Source organism: Dama dama, chromosome 22, assembly GCF_033118175.1.
Source record: "Dama dama isolate Ldn47 chromosome 22, ASM3311817v1, whole genome shotgun sequence".
In the NCBI taxonomy this organism is placed as follows: Eukaryota; Metazoa; Chordata; class Mammalia; order Artiodactyla; family Cervidae; genus Dama; species Dama dama.
In genome coordinates this window covers 55,978,925-55,999,646 of record NC_083702.1, presented here as the reverse complement: position 1 = coordinate 55,999,646, position 20,722 = coordinate 55,978,925, and the positions used below count along the sequence as shown (strand labels likewise).

At 37.7% G+C, this 20,722-nt stretch overlaps 1 protein-coding gene across 5 annotated transcripts in view; it reads left to right on the top strand.

Moving 5' to 3' along the window:
* Positions 1-20,722, top strand: part of APAF1 (apoptotic peptidase activating factor 1) — an 82,767-nt gene that overhangs the window by 21,753 nt on the left and 40,292 nt on the right. For 3 of the 5 annotated variants that reach the window (XM_061125561.1, XM_061125560.1, XM_061125563.1), the window contains 8 exons: positions 65-232; positions 1,441-1,572; positions 4,123-4,236; positions 4,681-4,865; positions 7,630-7,756; positions 9,028-9,153; positions 11,193-11,324; positions 13,656-13,781. In XM_061125561.1, the coding sequence (XP_060981544.1) occupies positions 65-232; positions 1,441-1,572; positions 4,123-4,236; positions 4,681-4,865; positions 7,630-7,756; positions 9,028-9,153; positions 11,193-11,324; positions 13,656-13,781 (1,110 nt within the window). Of the gene's footprint in view, positions 1-64; positions 233-1,440; positions 1,573-4,122; positions 4,237-4,680; positions 4,866-7,629; positions 7,757-9,027; positions 9,154-11,192; positions 11,325-13,655; positions 13,782-20,722 lie in introns of those variants that run through there. The other 2 variants (XM_061125562.1, XR_009689811.1) reach the window with 2 other exon arrangements.

The following is a 20,722-nucleotide window of genomic DNA, read 5'->3' as shown; positions in this document are numbered from 1 at the left end:
CTCTTATCTGCAATCCTGGTTCACTGTACATTGTGGCACATTAAATGCTTAAAATGATTCCTAGGTGTTATGTATCCTCTGGGACTTGGAAACAGAAGAAGTTGAAGACATATTACAGGAATTTGTTAATAAGTCTCTCTTGTTCTGTGACCGGAATGGAAAATCATTTCTTTATTATTTACATGATCTGCAAGTGGATTTCCTTACTGAAAAGAATCGCAGCCAGCTTCAGGTACTTGCATCTCTGTACATGCCTTTTTTTTAAGTTTTATTTTGAAATGATTTTATACTTATAGAAAAGTCTTATAGAATTTTAGTATAGGAAATAGTATAGTTTCTATGTGTATACCTTTACCTAGCTTCCCTCAATGTTAACATCTTACATAATTGTAATAGAGTTATCAAAGCCAAAACATTAACATTGACTAAGTACTGGGACTCACTTTCCCTGGAGAAGGGAATGGCAACCTACTCCAGTGTTCTTGCCTGGGAAATACCACAGACAGAGGAGCCTGGCGGGCTACAGTCATGGGGTTGCACAGAATCGGACATGACTGAGCGACTAACAAGGACAAGAAAAGAACTGTTAGCTGATACTTTATTTGAATTTCCCAGCTTTCCCATTAATGTCCTTTGTGTAGATCAGATTCACTTGTTTCTCATATTACATATTGTCCATTCCTTAGTTTACTTAAATTTAGGACAGTGCCTCAGCTTGCTTTCTTCTGTGGTCCCTTTGGAAGAGTACTCACCAGGCATTTGGTACAGTGTTCCTTGGTTTGGGTTTGTCTCTTGCTTTCTCTTGACTAGAGCAAGGTTGTGTATTTTTGGCAGTAACACTACAGAGGTGCTGTGTGTCCTTCTCGGGGCATCACACCCAGGGTGTTGATAATGGCTTCCCAGTGATAGCAGCACTGGTTACCTGGTTAAAGTTTCTCCACTGTAAAGTTACTGTTTTTTCCTTTTGTAATTAATGTGTATCTTGTGGGGAGATTCTCTGTACCTTTTCTTTAATGTATAATTTTATTTATTTTGGTCTTTGTTTCTTTGCATGGGCTTTCTCTAGAGTTGCAGCAAGTGGGGGCCACTCTTCATTGCTGTGCATGGGCCTCATTATGGTGGCTTCTCTTGTTGTGGAGTATGGGCTCTAGGTATGCGGCCTTCAGCAGTTGCAGCATGTGGGCTTGGTAGTTACAGCTTTCGACTCTGGAGCCGAGGGCTCAGTACTTGTGGCACATGGGCTTAGTTGCTCAGTGGCATGTGGAGTCTTCACAGACCAGGGATCTAACCCATGTCCTCCGCATTGGCAGGTGGATTCCCACCCACTGTGCCACCAGGGAAGTCCTGTACGCTCTTATATAGCTTTGGAAGGTGGAGTTTCTGTGATGCCTGGGTTATGAAATTGCTTCTGTCTTCTGAAATGTTTCATTTGGGTTTCAGGATCTACACAAGAAGATGGTCACTCAGTTCCAGAGACATCACCGGCTGCATTCTCTTTCACCAGATCAGGAGGACTGCATGTATTGGTACAATTTTTTGGCCTATCACATGGCCAGTGCTAATATGCACAAAGTAAGATGACTCATTAAGAAACATTATTTTCTTTGTTCTGACTTTTGTCTTGAGAATTTTCTTTTATTGGTAAAAATAGGGTTATATTCTATGCAAATAATTTAGTTTTTGTTAACTGTTTTTACCTGCAGGTACCTTAGTAACTGCAGTAAGTGAACCCCCTAAAAATTAACTCTCTTCATACCAGTAACTATCTTTGTGGGTGATATGGATTTGTTTGTAAGTTTTGAGAGGAAATGGAGGCTGGGAAAGTATATTCATTCAGTAAATGTTTATGGAGTGCCTGTTGTGTACTGGTATTGTTCTTCATTATGAACAACATACCACGGGCACAAAGTCCCTGCTCTCATTGAACTTATATGCTGGGGAGATACTGATACAGGACAGATAGATTTCTACTATGTCAAGGGATAGTAGGTGCTCAGAAGAAGGCAAAAGCCTTCTGCATGGAGAAAGGAAGTGATGATTTTGGTGTTGGGATCATTGTGATTTGCTGAGAATTTGATGTGTATCATAAGAGAAAGAGGAGTCAAAGATAACTTAAACTTGTGCAGTGGAAAGATTGGAGTTGTGGTGAACTGAGATGGGAATAGCTGTGGGTCAAACAAGTATTTTTCCAAGGATGATGGGACGATTAGGAACTCATTTGGAATATATCAAGTCTGCTGTGCATATTAAGATATCTGACTGAAAATATTGAGCATATAGTTGGGTATACCAACCTGAACCTCTGGGAAGGCTGTGTTATAAAGATAAAATTTGGGAATCATCAGCACATAGATGATATTTGAAGTCCTTTCAAAATGTTAACATTTTAGAAAACGTATGTACTTTGAATAAGTTTTCTATGCTAAGGTATATCGTCTCTTGATTATGAATATGGTGTATTGTAGCCTACTTTTTTCCACCTCGCAAAATCGTTTGTTTAGTAATCAACATTGAAATGATGGTATTCCAATAAATATCTGTCTATGCTCTAATTTACTTAGCCAAACTGTAGTTGTTGAACATTTAGGTTTTCAGTTTTTTCCCCCCCCTTATGATGATGTAATGAAATTCTTGTTTGTCTTCATACCTGTATTATTTCCTTTGGAAATGCCCTGAAGTGAAATTACTGGGTCAATGCACCTTTTAAAAACATTTGACATGTATGATAGTGTGATAGGATTCAGTTCCTTTCATTTTTTAACCTTTTTTCCCCTTGATTTTTAAAAATAGTGGCTTACTTTCTTTGGAAAACTGAAGAAAAAACTAAATGAAGATCATAGCCATTGCTAATGCTTTTGTGTGTAGTTTTCTAGGTCATTTTGCTGCTCAGATACACACACCTGTTGTTTAAAACCAGAATGGGATCTTGATAGGAATATAGTCTTATATTTTGTTTTTTCTAGTTAATTGTATTTTATGGTTATTTTTTTTTGTCAGTTTATATAGACTGATATAATTTTCTTTCGAGCTAACATTTTTTATATACTTAAAAATTATTTATTTGGCTGTGCTGGGTCTTGGTTGCAGCATGGAAATGTCTTAGTTGTGGCATGTGGGAGGATCTAGTTCTCCAATCAAAGATTGAAATGGGGCCCTCTGCATTGGAAAGGCAGAGTCTTAGCCACTGGACCACCAGGAGAGTCCCAATAATTTTTTAAACATAATTTTTTAAAGCTGTATACTGTTTAATTGTATAGCTACATTATGGTTGGTCAGTTGCTTCAGGAATGGTTAGATTACTTAAGCACACGTGACTGGCTTATTTTCTTAGGACACCTTTGTAAGTGTAATGTTGGGTTGATGATGTATACAGCTTGAATTTTAATGTAGATTGCCAAACTGTCCTCTAGAAGAGTGCTCTGATTTACATCACTGCCAGCAGTGTACAAGAGTGACCATTTCTTCTGATTCTAGCTAATATTCTTATCATTCCTTTTAATCTTTTAAAAATCTGATAATAATGAAACGTAAATGTTTGTTGTTTCCCTTTGATTATTGGTGAGATTCATGACCATTTGTATTTTTTATTTTGTGAGTTGGCTCTCATCCATTGCCTTTACCTATTTTTCTGTTGGAGTGTTTGTCTTTTTCTTGTTATAATTTTTATAAGATACTAAGTTCTCATCTACCATACATTTGTAAATAAATTCTTTTCCTGTTTTATCTTTTGTCTTAAATTTTATTTATATTGGTAATGTATTGAAGATTTGAGCTTATATGTAGTTAAATGCATCACTGTTTTTCTTTCTGATATTTTGTTTTGGTGTCATGTGTATGAAAATTTCCTTCACCCCAGGGTTACAAAAATAGTAAATATCTGTATCTTCTGGTGGTTTTTGAAGTTTCTGTTTTATATTTAAGTCTTAATAGTCCAACTGAAATTTGAGTTAAGCTGTGAGGTTCATTTTCTGTTTCTTTGGAATTAATGATATGTTCCTTCTTGTCCTTAAATTCTAGGTATCTGCTAAGTTTCTCTCAGTAGTGTTAGGGTAATGATGGTAGATTTAAAATTCTTTGTTTTCTTGAACAGAGCTCCTGATCTTACTTTTTTTGTTTTTAAAGGAACTGTGTGCTTTAATGTTTTCCCTGGATTGGATTAAAGCAAAAACGGAACTTGTAGGCCCTGCTCATCTGATTCATGAATTTGTGGAATACAGGCATATATTGGATGAAAAGGTATATATTAATATTAAAAATAAGTCCTTAAAGGACATACATTTAATTCTAGATTTAATATTGGGGATGAGCAAAATAGAAGAGGTGAAGAGCAATAATTTCCTCACTTTAATCTTGATTAGTCTCATTATTTTGTCTACTTTCCTACTGGGAATGTGGATAGGATTGAGATTTGAAAGCTGGGAAATAAAGTGTTCAGTGATTTTTTTTTTTTTTTTTAGGAAAAAGAATGTGTTAGAGCAGTACTTTGATAATGAGACTTTTTTTACCCTGTGTTTAAAAGTCTGAAGAGGATCACTGTGTATTTGTTACCTAATGGTTGGCTATTTAATTTTAGCTCATATAGAGAATATTTAAGCCTTTAAAGTGACAAGATCACAGAAACAGAAAAATGTCTGATCTTGGCTCTGGTTATGTTTCTAAGCAATTCGATTTTGTTCATAGGATGGTACAGACTGTGAGAATTTCCAGGAGTTTTTATCTTTAAATGGACATCTTCTTGGACGACAGCCATTTCCTAATATTGTGCAACTGGGCCTCTGTGAACTGGAAACTTCAGAGGTTTATCGGCAAGCTAAGCTGCAGGCCAAGCAGGAGGTCGATAACGGAATGCTTTACCTGGAGTGGGTGTAAGTAGGTTAGGAGAGAAACCAGAGGGAGCAGAGCGCTGACTGTGTCATTATTTCTCAGGTAGCGAATACATTCACTCCAGGAAGATTTAACTACTTTGGAAAGGGCTCAAACTTTTAATAAGCATTCTTACTTATTGAAAAGTTCTAGAAAAGTAACCATATGTTTTCAAAGAGTCCATTGAAATAGATGCTTGCCTATAAGTTGACTTCTGACAAGTCATCCTAAATATTGCTGTAAATGCTTTACTTAAAAATACATTGTAGTAGTGAAGAGCATTGTTTTTGAATCTACAAACCTAGGTTTGTGACTCAATTCTCGAACCTAAGAGTTTTGTGATTTTTGAACAAGTTAACGGGTTACTTTCCTTTCTCATACATCGAGTAGTGATAACAAAGCTTTAAAATAAGTTCTGTTTTTGTGACAGTTTAAATGAGATATTGGATATAAAGTGATGAGTACTTTGCCTGGCATAAAGCCCTTATTGGGCTTCCCTGTTAGCTCAACTGGTAAAGAATCCATCTGCAAGCAGGAGACCCAGGGTTGATCGCTGGGTCAGGAAGATCCCCTGGAGAAGGGAATGGGTACCCACACTAGTATTCTTGCTTGGAGAACTCCATGGACAGAGGAGCCTGGTGGGCTCTGGCTCTAGGTTGCCTGGGCTTGATTCCTAGCTCATGCAGTTTTTTAGTTGTGTATTATTAGAAGAGAGTTAACTCAGCATCTCTTGCCTAGTGGTACTATTTCATAGCATTATTGTGAGGATTAAATGAATGTGTGTGTATATGTAAACATGAATTTGTAGGGTGCTTAGAACAGTACTTAGATCTTAGAAAGTGCTCCATGAATATTAGTAGTTGTTGTTAAGAATAAGTAGCATTTACTATTTTGCCTGGTTTATATAGTTGGTATAATATATACAGCTGAATTTGTGTCTTAGTGACTAAAATAGAATTGTAGTACTTGGTCTCATAATCAGATCGGCATAGATTTAGTTCTTGTTCTCTTTTGAATTGTTGAGTTTGTTATTATTTTTTCTTTTTTTTCTCATTTCATCACTTGTATTTCAACCCTTTGATGCTTAGTCATTCATAGCTGTATCATTGTTGTTTCTTTTTTTCTGGCTCTGTGGCTTGTGAGATCCCAGTTCCCTGACCAGGGGTGGAATCCGTGTCCCCTACAGTGGAAGCATGGAGTCCCACCCACTGGACTGCCAGGGAATGCCCTTTATAGCTGTATTTTTTTATTAATAAATTGATTGATTATTTTTGGTTGTGCTGGGTCTTCGTTGCTGCATGATTTTTCTCTAGTTGCAGTGTACGGGCTTCTCATTGTGGTGCTTCTTGTTGCAGAGCACGGGCTCTGGGTGCACAGGCTTCAGTTGTTGCCGCTCTGGAGCTCTAGAGCTTAGACTCAGTAATTGTGTTGCATAGGCTTAGTTGCTCCGCAGCATGTGGGAGCAGGGTCAGGTATAGAGCTCATGTCTCCTGTATTGGCAGGTGGGTTCTTTACTACTGAGCCACTGGGTAAGCCTTAACTGGGTTTGACCAGGTCATGTTCAAAGCAGCTTTATTTTTCAGTACTAGAAAGCTTCTCTGTTCTTTCTGTAGAAAGTTTAGGTTCATATAAACTTAACTGAGTTTCAGCTTTCAAAGAAATCACTTATTCATAGATTCATTTGTTCTTTAATACTTTTTGGCTATATGTGCATCATTGTGACTGGCAGTTTCTGAATTTTGAGAAATTGAGTAGATAGATAGTGGAAAGTAGTTTCTTAATCTTATTCTCTGAACTTTGCTGGTAACTTACCTGTTTATCCTCTGGATTCTCATCACTCTAGTTTTTGTAGCTTGTTTTTTTATCACTTCTAGTGAAGTTTAATACTTCCTAGGCAAGATTTAAGTCTGATTTACCTTTGTGTTCCCTTTTTTCCTTTGGTCTATTTTGTGTGTGACACTTGCTTAGAATAGGTATCGTTACTTACATTTACATATGAGGAAACAGAAACCTACTAGCTTACGTTATTTGTGTACGTTTACACATCCAATAAGTAGTAGAATTAGGGTGGCCTTTTAGGTTTATCTGACTCCTAACCTTTGACTCTTAAGGTGATACCATTTAACATACTTACTCATAGTGACTGGGGTGTATATGTGTGTGTAATTCAGACACTTCTAATACTTTCCCCATTTTAAGTATGTGCATTACATTCCTTTATCCTTTAGCCCTGTAAAGTAATATAATATATATAGTAGTGGAATAGTATTTAGTAGATTAAGATACAAAGAAAATGACTTTTTTCCCCCTCTATATTGGAATAATTAGAGAAGAGCAGTTTTAAAGTGCATATCATAATGGTGGGTGTAATGTCATATTTTAGTTAGGGAATGAGCTTCATTTTGGTATAACTCTTTCCTTTTAAAAAAAGATAGTTTTTTTTTTTTTTTGAGGTTTTTCCTTTCATAATGTTTTCTCTGCACATGTTGTTATTAAAGTATCAGAGGAAGATAAAAAATGACGTCTATTTGATTAACTGGATATTTATAATACATGATAGGTTGCTTGATACGGGGTAACTTTTATCTTGAGGTGCTGCTTGCTGTTATGCTTTTTTACTTCAGGTGATCTCCACTGTCATTTACATGTTGGTAATGTAAGAGTTTTTTATTTTTTGGAGCATAACTGTGTTAAAAGAGTTTATTATGGAAAGAAAATGATTACTTACATTTATTTGGTTTCTGTTCATTTTTTCCTTATATTTAGAAACAAAAAAAACATGAAGAACCTCTCCCGCTTGGTTGTCCGCCCCCATACAGATGCTGTTTACCATGCCTGCTTTTCTGACGATGGTCAAAGAATAGCTTCTTGTGGAGCTGATAAAACTTTACAGGTAAACCTCTCTTTTGAGAAAAATTGAGTCATGTACCTAATACTGGGTGTATTTTTTCTTTTTCTTTTTTGGCCATGCCACATGACTTGTGGGATCTTAGTTCCCCAACCAAGAATTGAACCTGGGCCCTGGCAGTGAAAGCGCCAAGTCCTAACCATTAGACTGCCAGGGAATTCCTGTGTGCATATTAGAGTATATTTCAATTCTGAAACTCAAGAAAATTATACATTAGGAGTAGAGGAACAATGAGATCTCTTGAACATCTTATGAAAGATATCTCTATAGATTTAAAAGATATGGTGGTGTGTTTTCATAATTTTAAACTTGCCAAGTGTTGTAGAAGTGCCTTTTACCTTAGCATTCAGTTACTGTCACCCATGTGCCAGCTAAGGGTAATGAGGAAATGATCACTGTTAAAGGACAGAAGGATGTCATAGTGCAGTGAACAGGGCTCTGATTAAAACATGCTGATTAAATCAAATACCTGTTTTGTCACAGACTTGGGAAAATTTCTGACTATAAATAGGAATTGGACTAGACTATTTCCTAAGATGCTTGAAGGTGCTTTCTTTAATTTCTCATTTGTTTTCAGACAGCATGATTGAGTGTTTTTCTTTAAATTGGTATTGAACCTTTTGATTTTGAAGGAAACAAAAATTAGTTTTAAAACACTTAAATTTAAGATTACAAAGGACTTCCCTGGTGGTCTAGTGGCTGAGACTCCATGTTCCCAGCTCAGGGGGCCCAGGTTCAATCCCTGGTTGGGGAACTAGATCCCATGTGCTGCAACTAAGAGTTCACGTGCTACAACTAAAAAAGATCCCACATGCCGCAAGTAAGACCTGATGCAGCCAAATAAATAAATAGTATTTTTTAAAAAATTAAGATTGCAAGGCTATGATTGTAAGCCTTACTTCTATATGTGTACTTGATTACCACTTGTATTGATGTGGCTTTTGAGCCACAGAAAGCATATTGAATAATTTGTTTTCTGTTGATTGTTAAGAATTTGCTAAGCTGTTTTCAAGAATTGAAGCTGTCCTGTCAGTTCTTTTTATTGATGTTATAAACATTTAACAAGGGACAATTTTCTTTTTTATGTTAAGGCATATGAATTCTGACAAATTTTGATTTTTTTGGATTGATATTGCCAAGGTTCACTTCTCTTGCAAAATAATAGTGATTAAGATCTTTTAAACAAATATTTTTTATTGAATGATGATCCATGGGTAAGCAGTTATAGTAAAAAGATCTTATTGTTGTGTGTATAGGTATTCAAAGCTGAAACAGGAGAGAAACTTCTAGAAATCAAGGCTCATGATGATGAAGTGCTTTGCTGTGCATTCTCTGCAGATGACAGATTTATAGCAACCTGCTCAGTGGATAAGAAAGTGAAGGTATGGAACTATTTTCTTCTTGAGTTGTAACCACCATAAAATTCATTTTCTTTTTCTGTTACTGAGGGACTAGAATAAGTTGGGTGAAAGGACTCTTGCCTGTTTATCGACTAACTTGAGGCCAACCAGTTTTTATCCATTATAAATTAATGCTGTCTAAAATTTTTTATTTATAAGCACTAGCAAAAATGCCTAGGTTGATCAGCCCATGATATTTATCAGGCAGCTGGGAAAAACAATTTCAAATTAATGAATTTGCCTGCCATTTATTGATAAGTCTGTGAGTTAAATATCAATTAAAATCTCCAAGTGTATTGTGATTGGAAGTGTTGTTGCAGAAAATTATTGTCTGAGATTGATTCCTGTTGTAAAATATATAATCTTTGAAATGCAACCCAGATTTTTTATCTTTATGAACTGTCTTGTATTCAGTGCAAAACTAGATGAATAAACATACTAACAATCAGGTTACTAGTCTACAAAGTAAATAGAGAAAAGAAAACCCATTGATTTTTACCTTTAATTATTTTTTTGTCTCTTATTCCTAAATTTGGCTTTAAGCCAGAGCATTTATGTGGAATTTAAGAGAACCTGAAGTCTAGAGAAATGTTTTATTTGACAAATGGAGGGAAATCGTCATTGTAGGCTTTTTTCCAAAAGGGGTGTGGAGTGCTGAATCTGGATAGGTGGGGTGGGCCTTAGTGGACCTGGGACTATGAAAGTGACTTGAAAGTTTTCCTGAAGTTTGCACCTACTTGAAGAGGACCTTGGAGTGTCCAGGAAAAATCTACTTCTTGATAGATTGGACTCTATGTGGCTTTACAACCAACCAGTTAGTTTACTTTGTAGCCTCTATTCTGAGTCAGACTTGGAGTTGGCCATTCTGTGCTGTTCCAGAGTCAGAGCTATGTGGCTCAAGTTTTTGTTTGTAAGAAATTTAAAGCAAGAGGCTGAAATACTTATTGAAGAATTTTGAAATAAACTCTTTGGACTTCTGGGGAGTGCTTTGAGAGGATAAAACAAAATGCTGTGGAAGGGACATTAGTACCTCTAACAGTCCAAAGCCCAGTAAAGAATCACTAGGTAATTTATTTCTTTTGTTTCTTCAATGGAGCAGATTACTTTCATAGTAACCATGAAGAAGACTTCTTGAGAACTTAACACTGCGTGAGGCTTTATACTATACACTTACTCATATTACGTTATCCTTTTCTCACTACATTTTGGTAAGTGTTGATCCCATTTTACAGATGAGGAAACAAGTTCAGAGATGAAGTCACTTGCCCAGGCTCATATTAACTAATACCTAGTGGAACCATGATCGGAGAAGGAAATGGCAACCCACTCCAGTGTTCTTGCCTGGAGAATCCCAGGGACAGAGGAGCCTGGTAGGCTGCTGTCTCTGGGGTCGCACAGAGTCAGACACGACTGAAGTGACTTAGCAGTAGTAGCAGCAGTGGAACCATGATTGAAAGCTAGGTTTCCCTAGCTTTTATTTTTTTTTCCCCACTTACACATCTGCCTTTACTTATTTATTAGTACCTTGAAGTCAGCAGAACACTTGTCAAGTTCTTTGTCATTCGACACCATGAATTGTGGAAGACAGGTGCAAGTATTCCCATTTTTCAGAGTGGGGAGCTGAGATGCAGGTAAATTAAGGACTTGGCTAGGTATACCCAACTTAAAAATGGTAGAGCTGGGCCTTGGACTGGCTGTGATAAATTTTTCTGATCTGAAGTCCATTATCCCATCCCCTTTATAACACTTTTCTGCCTGCTATCATTCATTTGAACATGTGAAATCTTGCCCTTGAAAAATGTAATGTTTTGCGTTACTTGCAGGTAATTAAAAAAAAAAAATTCTAGCAAAATGCTGACATTTTAGGGAAGGGGGAGTTATTCATTAGCATCATGTCTGACTGGGAAAACCTGGCAGACAGGATGGATAACATCTGCAAAACAGCTCACATTTGCTTTGCTTCTCTATATTCCCTTTGAAAATAAGGTACTTGTAAACTTTATTCTCTCTATTCTCTTCAGATTTGGAATTCAATGACTGGGGAACTAGTGCGTATCTATGATGAGCACTCAGAGCAAGTCAATTGCTGCCACTTCACCAACAACAGTAATCACCTTCTCTTAGCCACTGGTTCAAATGACTACTTCCTTAAAGTAAGTGTGAATGAGAATCATGTAGATAAATTTGATAAGATATATCAGAACATCTCCTTTGATTTTTTTTTCATATATTGTGTTAATCAAAGATCTTTTGGTTATAGGGATAGAAACTTTCGTATTAGCTTAAGCAACAACAGCAAAAAGAATGTTACTGGCTCTTGAAACTGGAAAGTATGGAAGGAGCCTGTCTTCAGGCATAGCTGATTCCAGATGCCTGAACTACATTCTCAGGCCCTCAAACTCCTCCTGCATCTCTGGATCCCATTTCCCTTTGTGTTGACAGGTGTATTCCATCTGTATGGTGGGAAATATGGGTATCCTTGGCTCGGGTGTGCATGGTTACTGCAGCTCATAATCACAGGCTCAGGGCCCGTGGCTTTCCCATAGAGAAAACTGTTGTACGGTATATCCTTGTAGCTTATTTTACACGTGACGGTATATCCTTGTAGCTTATTTTACACGTGATAGTTTGTACCTCTTAGTCCCCTGCCACTATCTTCCCCTCCCTTCCTTCTCCCCACTGGTAACCACTAGCTTGTTCTCTGTATCTGTTTCTTTTTTGTTACATTCACTAGTTTGTTGTATTTTTTAGATTCCACATATAAGTGATATCATACAGTATTTGTCTTTCTCTGACTTAATTAAAATTAGTGCTTTTCAAGATGGAAAATTGTTTGGGATAGATGTACAACAGATATCTGTGAATAACTTTTGACATTTCCTTTTAACATTTTGTAGGATGAGGAAGTTCATATTTCCTTTTTTTAAATATAGACAAAATTCTCTAAGATGTGGGAAGTGGTTATTGGTTGGTCAACCATTTTAATTAAGGACAAGTTTTACTTTAAGACCTGTCGTTCCACACCTGCATTTCCATGAGGTCTGTTAGAACTTACTTCTTGTGCTTTTTGAACTGAGAGAAATCAATGAAAAGATGTAAATCTGAAGTTGCCCCTATGTAACTTGTGTTATCTGCAGATTTGGGTTGATCTAGGAGTGGGATTAAAGGAGCCCAGGGATGGAGATGGACATAAGGATCAGGACTTACCTCATTTACTGATTATTCCCAAAGGATTTTTACCGAAATTAATTTTGGGACATAAAGTATTTCTCTTTCTTTGTTTAACCTAGGTAGCATAAATCACCAGAGATGACTGTTGCCTTTTGTTTACATTTTTTATACTTTTCAGACATACCCCAAAGGAGAAAGAATAATCATGAACCCTGTGGTGTCCATTGCCTAGCTCCAACAATTATCAGCATTTTGCCAATCATATTTTATTCCCCTACCACATCCCATTTTTTTTTTGGACTAAGCATTTTATAGCAGATCCCTCAGGATACTTTGGCATGTATCTCTCAGGTATAAAACATAAATAGCATGTCTTTATCATACCTAGCATAATAAACAATTTCATAGTATACCTGGTCCATATTCCTTTTTTCTTATTAGTCTCAAAACATATCTTTCTGCCATAGATTTGGGCTTCCCAAGGTGGTGCTAGTGGTAAAGAATCCGCCTTCCAGTACTGGAGATGTAAGAGATATAGGTTCGATTCCTGGGTTGAGAAGATTGCCTGGAGAAGGAGATGGCAACCTACTCCAGTCAGCATCCAAACTTCAAGTGGCATTTGGTTGATAGGTCTCTTAAGACACTTAGTTATTCTATAAACGTTCTCCTTCCTGCTTCCTCTTTTTTTTACGCCACTGATTTGTTAGAGAAATTGAGTCAGTTTTCCTGTGGAATGTCCCACATTCTGGATTTGGTTGACTGCTTCCAGGAAGGGTTGTTTAACTTGCTGTTCTGATCCATTATGTTTGCTGTCAGATGAGTCTATATCTATCTATACAGTCTTTATATTTTTGAATCATTTTCTAGAGTGTTAATAGATTTTAGCCTAGTTAGTAGACTCAAGGTTTGTATCGGGAAATCTTAGCAATGACCATTTATAGAGTTGGATAACTTAGCATCTCAAAAAATTACAAATAAAATGTAATTTATTTTACATATTACTTATTATAGAGCTGAATAAAAAAATAATTTCAAACTGCTTTGTTAAAAATAAGCAATGGCTAGTTTAGTGCTCAGATGAAAGCCTAGGTAAGTCTTCAGGTCCCTTAGATTTAGGTGCTAATCTAAGGGCTGCCCCATTACTTGTTAATTACATGCTTACCTTTATGTTTGACACCTTTGTCAAACTGAATTGAACATATTCCTATAACTGGAAAAGCTTAAGTGGGAGGGGAGGAAGAACTTTACATGATTTCTAACTTTTCCCCATTCAGTGGTAATGTTTCAGTTATCTTTTTATCTTTCTCAAATAGCTCTGGGATCTGAATCAAGAAGAATGTCGAAATACCATGTTTGGCCATACAAATTCAGTCAGTCACTGCAGATTTTCACCAGATGATCAGGTTTTGGCTAGTTGTTCAGCTGATGGAACATTAAAGGTATGGTTTTGTTCATTGTTAAAGTGAGTTTTCATAACTGTATTATCTTATCCTCGGGTTATGGAAATAGATTTCTGTTTTTCACATTGCTACAGAAAGCTGCTTCCTTCACCTTCCAGGAGCATTTTTAATGTAATTCCTTGTCATAATGATTGTTTATTAATGGTTTACTACCCTGTGCTTTAAAGTTCATATAATTGAAATTCGTTAGTGTTTTTAGACATGTGTTTATTTATTAATATTTAGTTTTGGCTGTGCTGGATCTTTGTTGCTCGTCCAACTTTTCTCTAGTTTTGGCAAGTGGGGGCTACTCTCTAGGTGGGGTGTGTGGGCTTCTCATTGCAGTGGCTTCTCTTCTTTTCCTAGAGCATGGGTTCTAGGGCATGGGGAATTCAGCAGTTGCAGCTCTTGACCTGTAGAGCACAACCTCAGTAGTTGGGGCACATGGGCTTAGTTGCTCCACAGCATGTGGGATCTTCCAGGATCAAGGATTGAACCCTCATCTCCTGCATTAGTAGGTGGATTCTTTACTGCTGAGCCACCAGGGAAGCCCAAGTTCGTTATTTTAAGCATTATATTAAATTATGATTTTTATAAAACCTTTTGAGCTCTATGGTATCAAGTTTGTAAAGTTCTTGCTTTTATTTATCATTCGCTTATTCTGCTTTTTATGTTCCTGTATTCCTGTTCTTGAGAAATCATGGGGGGAAAGTCAGAGCTAGGAAAGAAAAACTTATTCAGCCTCCTGAAATTTATAGTGGTTTTTTTTTTTTCTTTCCCTTTAACAATCTTTTATTTTTTTTAATTTATTTTTTTAAATTTTATTTTTTCCATTTATTTTTATTAGTTGGAGGCTAATTACTTTACAATATTGTAGTGGTTTTTGCCATACATTGACATGAATCTATAGTGTTTATAAAAAAACTAAAATTTTAAAATCTCCACCTTCTCAATAAGATCCTAATGCCACTTTCTTTGCTGTTTCCTGTCTCTGCCGTTATTCTGGTCTTCCTTTCGTGTTGAATCCAGTCCTTCTTTGACTCCTTCATCTCCCTCCCATGCTGTAGCGTTTGCTCTGGTTCATGGTGTCAGACCCTCATGTCTCATAGCAACCTTCTGCAGTATATTTCCATCTCTCTCTATCTCAACACATAGCTGCTAGATGGACTCTCTACCTCTGTTTTCATTTTGCCTTTTTTAGCTGGAACATGAAATTACCAAGTTCTCAATTTTATAAACCCAGGCTCATCAGACACACCTCTAAGGTCTTCACCTTCATCATTTTTATCTCTGTTCCTATTTAGTACACTAATTGTCACTTCTGGGCACGATAATTTTGGGTGCTTATTTCAGCTACTGTCCCTATAGATGTGTTTCATTAGTCTTTTTGAAATTTTTTTTTTTTTGCCTCCAATTCACTTGTCTGTAGTTTTTGATGACCTTCAACTTTATAAATTTAAACACACAGTAAATGCAAAGTCTTCTTCAGAGAGTGTTCTCTTATAACATCCATCCATCTGGTTGTGAGAATATATATACATATCTATCTACCTGTATCTGTATGTACAGATGGAAACTGTTTGATCTTCTGATTTCCGCTTGTAAATTTAAAAATATATATATTTATTTTTAAAAGTTTTTGGCTGTGTCGGGTCTTGATTGCTGCATGGGCTTTTTCTCTAGCTGTGTTGGGTGGGGGCTACTCTCCAGTTGCAGTGTGCAGGCTTGTCATTGCTGTGGCTTCTCTTATTGCAGAGCATGGGCTCTAGGTGTACAGGCTTCAGTAATTGCAGCACATGGGCTCAGTAGTCGTGGCTCCCAGGATCTAGAGCATAGGCTCAGCTGTAGGCCCATAGGCTTGGCTGCTCTGTGGCATGTGGGATCTTCCTGGACTGGGGATTGAACCCATGTCTCTTGCATTGGCAGGGGGATTCTTCACCACTGAGCCACCAGGGCAGCCCTCCACTTATGAATTTGTTGCATGGTTCAGTTTAGTCATTTTCATGTGTCTTCTGTTTCTTTAATAAGGTTAAATATAGGTTTCTTTGATAAGGTTAAATATAAATAAGATTAAATATGACCTGCAGAGACCTTGTCATCTTGTTGTAACTCTCTGAAGTTCATTGTACACAGTTGTACTCAAAACATGTGCTCAGTAGATTTTCTTGGCATGTACCTCTTCCAGGGAAATACTTGAACCCACCAGGCTCTGTTTTACTTGTTAGAATCTCCAGAGATTTGTTAATGCTACTAGGTGACTTTTAAGTTACAGCAAGCTAAACTCTCTTGATGCTGATCCTTTGGTTGAATCTTTAACCTCTCTTTATTGACTGAGGATATCTCATTTTTGTATAGATTACTTCAGGGCATCTAGGGATTTTCTGGGTAGAACATTACTTTATAGAGTTTCCTAGCATTTAGTAGATGTTGGGAGCATTCTTAGAACATTCAGATAAATGGATTTGGCCTCTGTGACATGTTCTCTGTAAATACCAAATATCTGTGTCTTCTTTGGGATGATCCATGTCAGGTTTTTCAGAGGCCTGGTGAAGGCAGCACTCTTATGAAAGGTTCTTTCAGTCCTATGAGTTTTTGGTTTTTACTTAGAGAATGACTTCAAAGAAAGCATTATATATCTCAAGGCAGGTTCTCCTTTTATCTCCATTGCTAATTCTAAGTTCTGGGAAGATTCCATTATTATTAGGTTGTTTAATGTTGAAGAAAGTTGTGAAACCAGGCCATTTATCTGTTTAACAATTTCAATTTGAAAAAAAAAAAAAAAAAAACAATTTGTACAACTCAACTAGGCCTTCTTTGCTGCCAAGTTTGTTCGCTGAATTGAATTCACGATAGTGCTTGTTCCAAACCTTTCTTGTTGTTCTTAAGCCCCCAACCCTATCACTATATCTCTTTCATTCTGTGGAGATAACCTTACCTCATACCTATTCAGAAGGTTGACATCACCCAAGAGCTACCCATCATGAGCTCCCTCAGAAATTGCCATAAAAGATGCTACATGCTAAGACACTTCAGTTGTGTCTGACTCTTTGTGACCCTATGGACCATAGCCTGCCAGGCTCCTCTGTCCATGGGAATCTCCGGACAAAAGTACTGGAGTGGGTTGGAGTGCCATGCCCTCCTTCAGGGGATCTTCCCCAACCCAGGGATCGAACCTGTGTCTCTTTTGTCTTCTGCATTGGCAGGCGGGTTCTTTACCTCTAGCACCACCTGGTAAGTAAAAGGCTCTACTGCACTTCTTTTCTCTCATCTTTCTCAGGAAGTGCTCTACTTGTGCCTGCTGTTTCTTTTTTCCTTCTTCCTCTGATACCTTGCCCAATTGGTTATTTCTGTGTTGCATTTTCAGTTTTTATTTTCTTTTGAACCCCTTTCCACAGCTTACAGATGTTCTTGGGCCTTCCTAAGCATTATAAAACCAAAAAAGTGAAAACCCTTTGATTCTTCCTTGATTGTGTTATCCTCTGAAACATTCAGTTTTTCTTTCTGACTAGACCTTTAAGTCACCTACACTTGCCTCCACTTCCTGACTACTCGTTCACTGCTTCACCCTTTTTCAGCCTGGTTCTGTCTTCTGTGTATTCCCTTGAAGAGTGAAATCCAGTTGTATTTCATTTCCATTCTTTTTGATGTAAAATCTAAAGCTCTTTGGATGAGTGTGGGATCCAGTATTTTTCTTTATCCAATTTTTATTCTTTCCCTTGCTGTCACACTCCTGTTGACCACCTGTGTTTCCTTTTTGAAACTCCTCATTTGACATCAATGTTTTCTTCTTTCTTCTCCTGTCTCTCTTGCTGTGCTGCGCTTAGTCACTCAGTTGTGTCCGATTCTTTGTGACCCTGTGGACTGTAGCCCGCCGGGCTCCTCTGTCCATGTGGATTCTCCAGGCAAGAATACTGCAGTGGGTTGCTGTGCCCTCCTCCAGGGGATCTTCCCAACCCAGGAATCAAACCCAGGTCTCCTGCATTGCAGGCCGATCCTTTACCGTCGGAGCCACCAGGGAAGCTTGTCCCTCTTACCCCTTCTGTAACTTTTTCCTTCCCATTAAAATATGGCCGTTCCTCAAGCATCTCATCTTGACTGCCACCTCCTTCACCTTTTTTTCTGTTCCATGTCAGCCAGTCTCACGGCTTTCTCTCCTCTCTCACGTGAGTGTGTTTCACATGTGTTCTGTCCTGCCCTCGTTTCTCTTACGTGCTTATGTCCTGCATTTTTAACTGTCTGCTCATGTGCTGACACTTAGATAATACACCATACCTCAAACTCATTGTCCTCCAAACTGAACTCATTTTTTCTTCCCCAAACTGACCTACTTTTTATGGTTCCTGTATGTTTTCATGGTTTTGATTAGACCAGTGTTCAGGATTTACATCATCCTGACTGATCACAGTTGGGCCATGTAGTATATGATGATTTTTTTTTCCCTTCCTTTCTCACATGATGCCTTGTTCTCTTTGGGGTTAAATGTGTTGGACAGTTAACAGTGGTGTTTTGTGTTTTCATTTGCTTATTTTTTTAAATGTGCATATCACTCATCCGTCTTTAAGCCATCCCTTGTCTAAGTTGCTCTTAAATAATTCAGTTATTTGATTTGACATTTTCTTTTCTTAGAAATGATTTTCTTGGAGGCTTCTGTCTTGTTCCATTGTGACTGGTGATACTATTTATCCCCAGTGTTCAGATGCCATCCTGGGATCTCTCTTTACTACCATCCTGGTATCCTCCTGCTTTTCTCTTCAGTTGAAACCTTCGTTTCCTGAATTTATTGGTTTATTCTTAGTGTGGTGGAAAATCTCCCCTAACTTTCTAAGAAAGAATCTCTGAGAGGAAATTTTTGAGACCATGTCTATCTAAAAGTGCCTTTATTCTAGCTTTATATTTAATTGATATTTTTGATTACATATAGAAGGAAATAATTTTTTTCTTAGAATTTTGGAGACATTGCTTCCTTGTTTTTGAACTCCCGAAGTTTCTCTTGAGATGTTTGAAGCCATTCTGTTTTGTATGTGATCTATTTTCCTGGTCTTGAAACTTTTAAGATCTTTATAAAATTTCCAGCGTTTCTCTTTTTAGAACTTTCATGACAATATGCCTTGGTGTGGGTTTGTCTTTATTTATTGTTCTTGGCACTTGGTAGCTTCTTTCAATCTGCAAATTCATGTCCATCAGTTCTGGAGATTTTTCTTTAATCATTTGATTTATTCTCATCTAGTTTCTTTTTCTAGAATGTCTGTCTGTTTGGGATGTTTTCTTATTTTTCTCCCCTCATCCATTCGTCCTGCTTCTTGGAAAATTTATTTAGCTTTATTTTCTTCTCCTCCTATTTTGTTTTAAATTTCTTCTATCATATTTTTAAGTGTAACAGTTCTTTTTTTTTAATGTTTTAAAATAATGTTTAATTTTATAAGAGAGTATTCAAAATATGCCTAGAGAGGAAAATTCTCTTTACTCCTGTTTCATGTGGGTTTTGGGAGGGTATGGAGGTGAATATATGTATTCTATCTGCAGAACCCTGTTTTGTTTCACTAACACTATTGTCTCTTTTCACCTGTGTTTGAAACATGGGAATAATCTGTCTTTTCTCTTAAAATGTATTTACTGATTATTTATTGAGTACTTACTATGTGGCAGATTCTGTACTAGACGTTTGGTTTTTAAACACTTTTGAAAAAAAGTACATTTCCTGGCCTGAAGTTGTTCAGGGTCTAGTGAGGAGAAAACCAAGTCATAAACAAACCATGAAGCTGGTAAAAGTGTGTGTCAGGGGGCTCAGAGCAGGCAAGTTCTGTATGGGAGCATGTAGACCCTTGCTGTTGTTCCCACACTGCCCTGTTCTCCCTTTTCATTATCTCTGCTTTCCCATTTTGTACCTTCACTTATGCTGACCCCTTAGCCTGAAGTCCTGGGTATCATTTTGGTATTGAAATTGTGTCCATCTTAAGTTGTTGTAAAGAGGCTGATCTTCAGGCAGGAGGGTGAGGAGGTAAAAAGTGTTTCCTTAAGCCCACTGGTTTGGTAAAGCGTTTCTACTGTGTTGTGTGTTTCCCTTTCAAATGACTCATCTGACATATTTTGTGATTTTATTTTTTTAAAGGGGAGCATATTTTTTAAAAGTCTTCATTGAATTTGTTACAGTATTGCTTCTTTTTATGTTTTGGTTTTTTGGCCCCAGGGCAGGTAGGTCTTAGCTCCCCAACCAGGGATTGTATCCATACCCCCAGTATTGGAAGGCGAAGTCTTAAACCTCTGGACCACCAGGAAAGTCCCATTAGTCATTTATGTGCTTGTCTTACCTCCTTTCAGTTCAGTTCAGTCTCTCAGTCGTGTCCGACTCTTTGTGACCCCATGAATCGCAGCACGCCAGGCCTCCCTGTCCATCACCAACTCCCAGAGTTTACTCAAACCCATGTCCATTGAGTCGGTGATGCCATCCAGCCATCTCATCCTCTGTCGTCCCCTTCTCCTCCTGCCCCTAATCCCTCCCAGCATCAGGGTCTTTTCCAATGAGTCAACTCTTCACATGAGGTGGCCAAAGTATTGGAGCTTCAGCTCCTTTACTGGCCTCTAAACTCCTTGAGAGTAGTGTCTGTATCTGATTCATTTATATAATCTCCGAGTGACTCACATCATGTGAGCAAGATGATAAACCTTTACCATGTCCCTTCAGATTGAATTAAGACTTCTCGAAACGCAAAGGAAAAACATTTTAAAAGTCCTCGGAGACAGGATTCTGCTTTCGTTGGAGAGTACCGCATGTGGTTGTGGAGTGCAGAGCCTGGCAGCAGGGGCAGACCTCACTGCTGTGGGTGAGGACTGCCGTCGGTGGCGGCTTTCCCACAGAGCTGTTAGGCCAGGGTCGGTGGCTGTTTGCGCTGATGCAGCGACGTGCAGTGAGCAGACGTCCTGCAGAGTGATGCCGGGCAACA